A 2709-nucleotide genomic window follows, 5' to 3' on the forward strand; every position below is an offset into this window, starting at 1 on the left:
AATAAACCTACATAAAAATTACAGGACCCTTAATTCTTTGTAAGTGGGCAAACTTACAAAATCAGCAGGGGATCAATTAAATATTTTCCCCACTGTATATACACACACGCACGTATGCGTGTGTGAATTTACATTTTATTTTTCAACAGTTTCCTACTAATGTTTTCTGTCTATGGATTTGTCAAAATCAGAGCACAGATGGTAATGATGGCTCCAAATTTGTGGCGGGACATGTGTATGTCCCTAAAGATACCCATGCTGACAGCAGTACAACAGACAATGGAGTGGAGAGTGAGGTTGAGGGGTTTGAACAGGAAGACCTTCCGAGTCAACCTCCTCCACAAGAGGAGCGTCATAAAGAAGGTGAGGAGATCCAGATGGGGTCTGCAGGTGCTTCCTGAATAAGATGTAGTATTCTGGTTTTGGCGGTAGATTTCTCTGTTCATTTAGCATAATTTTATTCATCTCTCTTTACTACTCCGCTAATCTTTTGCTCCCAGATTCAAGGTTTTGATACTGTTTGTGTCATATGTCACTTATCTTTAGGGTTTTACAGCATAAGATCTTTTGTTGTTCACCACCTCACAGCTTGCAATGTTTGTTAAGAAAAGAAACCTGCTCACTCATGCATTCACATGTGTGTAGTTGGTTTCCTGTGAAAGTGTCTGGTTATTGTGTCATTTTCTCATTGGTGTTTATCACAGTTCCAGTGGTGATTGGTGGAACGGCCTCTGGGGAGCCCTGCGTGTTTCCTTTTCTTTTCCAAGAGAAAGAGTTTTCGGAGTGTACTACTGAAGGCAGAGTAGATGGGAGGCTGTGGTGTGCCACAACGTACGACTACAACACTGATAAGAAATGGGGCTTCTGTGAAAGTAAGTGAAAGTGAAAGTGACGTGACATGTGGCCAAGTATGGTGACCCATACTAGGAATTAGTGCTCTGCATTTATCCCATCCTAAGTGCACACACACAGCAGTGAACACGCACACACTGTGAACACACACCCGGAGCAGTGGGCAGCCATTTATGCTGCGGCGCCTGGGGAGCAGTTGGGGGTTCGGTGCCTTGCTCAAGGGCACTTCAGTCATGGTATTGAAGGTGGAGAGAGTGCTGTACATTCACTCCCCCCACCTACAATCCCTGCCGGTACGAGACTCGAACCCGCAACCTTTGGGTTACGAGTCCGACTCTAACCATTAGGCCACGACTTCCCTTCCCACGACTTTTAAGTGAGCTGTTATTGGTAGAATACTTTAGTGTACTTTATATTATAAAAATGAATGATGTTGTTTCATATTGTGACTCTACAGTCTACATGAAAAATTATACTACTTTAGTTGAAAGTTCTTGGCATGTTAGTAGAAAGGTGTTTTTGCTATGCTTACTCTTCTGCATAAGTAGCCTAGATATGAAGAGATCAATGCTAACTTTACCAACCTTTATAAATCAATTGTGATTTGTAGCACTTGCAGTTTTTATACCAAATGCATATGTAATGTGTCCATCTGTCCTCACAGCGGAGGAGCAGGCAGAGCAGAGGAGGTTGGTGGAAGAGGCTGAAGAACAGTACCAGGACACAATTAAGATGATTAACAGCACCAACCGAAGTAGCCAGAAGAAAGAGTGAGTGCTGTGTAGCCATATATTTTTTTTATTTCTTGCAGTGCTTTTCAACTGTTTTCTTGTTATTTGTATGTCTTTAACCTACACTGTCTGAAAAATTGTGCAAAAACTGTACTTTAAGACCGTAGCCTGTGCAGTACCCTCAAAGATGCACCTTTGTAGCTTACCTACCCCTACAGAGTGCGTATTTGTACCTTAAAGGCACGGTATGTAATTTCCGCCGCTAGAGGGCGCATATTCAAAACAAACAGAAACAAAGGCGTAGTTTGATGAGTGTGGAATCATGGGAGTTGTCGTCATTATCCCCACAGCCGATGCAATCTGACGGGACTCGGGCAGAAATAATGTAAATGGATGAGCTAATATATGAAAGATTTATTAACGTCACTGTAGTATGAAGCAGGGTGGAGCTGAAAGCCGTGGAAGTGAAACCAGAGACGAGTGTGATACATGGCTCAAAAGCAGCAGAGCTTCTATTATGCCACAGTCGACTGCTTCTGCTCTTTCCAGTCATGTGTATGTGGGGTAAAGCAGCGCTGTTTTATCATACTTCATGCATTTGAGTGTGTTGAAAGCTCTATCAGAGCAATGTGAAAGCTCTATCTACTACTCTGTGTATTCACTTGGCGGTTGCTGTGTATATAATAGAGATTAGTTTTCTGTCTATACATGTATCCAAACAGTTGCTCACCTATCTAATAAAGCACATAACATATAAAAGCGTCTGCTAATTGATTAAATGTAAATGTCTTTTGATGGTTTCTACAAAATAAAACCGGAAATCGAGGGTAACGTAGGTATGACATCATTGGCAGGCGATGCAATGACAGGTCCGTTACACTAGTTAAAATTGCGTATTTCTTTGGATTTAAACCAGGGTTTGAAAACGAAAAAAAAAAACATTTCAATCGGTTCACTCCGAGCAGAATCGATATTTTAACGTTTCTGTTCCTGCGTTCCTCTGTATTATTACCGTTCCGAAACTGGTTCAGGTAGAAGAAATACCGGTTAATAACGTTATTTTTTAAAAACAATTTTCTTTGCCTATAATAATAATAATAATTATTATTATTATTATTATAAAGTA

General features: G+C 40.9%; 1 protein-coding gene across 1 annotated transcript in view; it reads left to right on the forward strand.

Annotated features, from left to right (window-relative positions):
* The window catches only part of LOC107665378 (protein sel-1 homolog 1-like), a 20636-nt gene that overhangs the window by 2914 nt on the left and 15013 nt on the right, over nt 1-2709 (forward strand). Inside the window, exons 3-5 of the mRNA XM_016456242.1 lie at nt 192-363; nt 705-872; nt 1517-1622. Coding sequence (XP_016311728.1) covers nt 192-363; nt 705-872; nt 1517-1622 — 446 coding nt within the window. The remainder of the gene's footprint in view (nt 1-191; nt 364-704; nt 873-1516; nt 1623-2709) is intronic.

The sequence above is a fragment of the Sinocyclocheilus anshuiensis genome, unplaced genomic scaffold (genome assembly GCF_001515605.1).
Source record: "Sinocyclocheilus anshuiensis isolate Anshui unplaced genomic scaffold, SAMN03320099.WGS_v1.1 scaffold199, whole genome shotgun sequence".
Classification (NCBI taxonomy): domain Eukaryota; kingdom Metazoa; phylum Chordata; class Actinopteri; order Cypriniformes; family Cyprinidae; genus Sinocyclocheilus; species Sinocyclocheilus anshuiensis.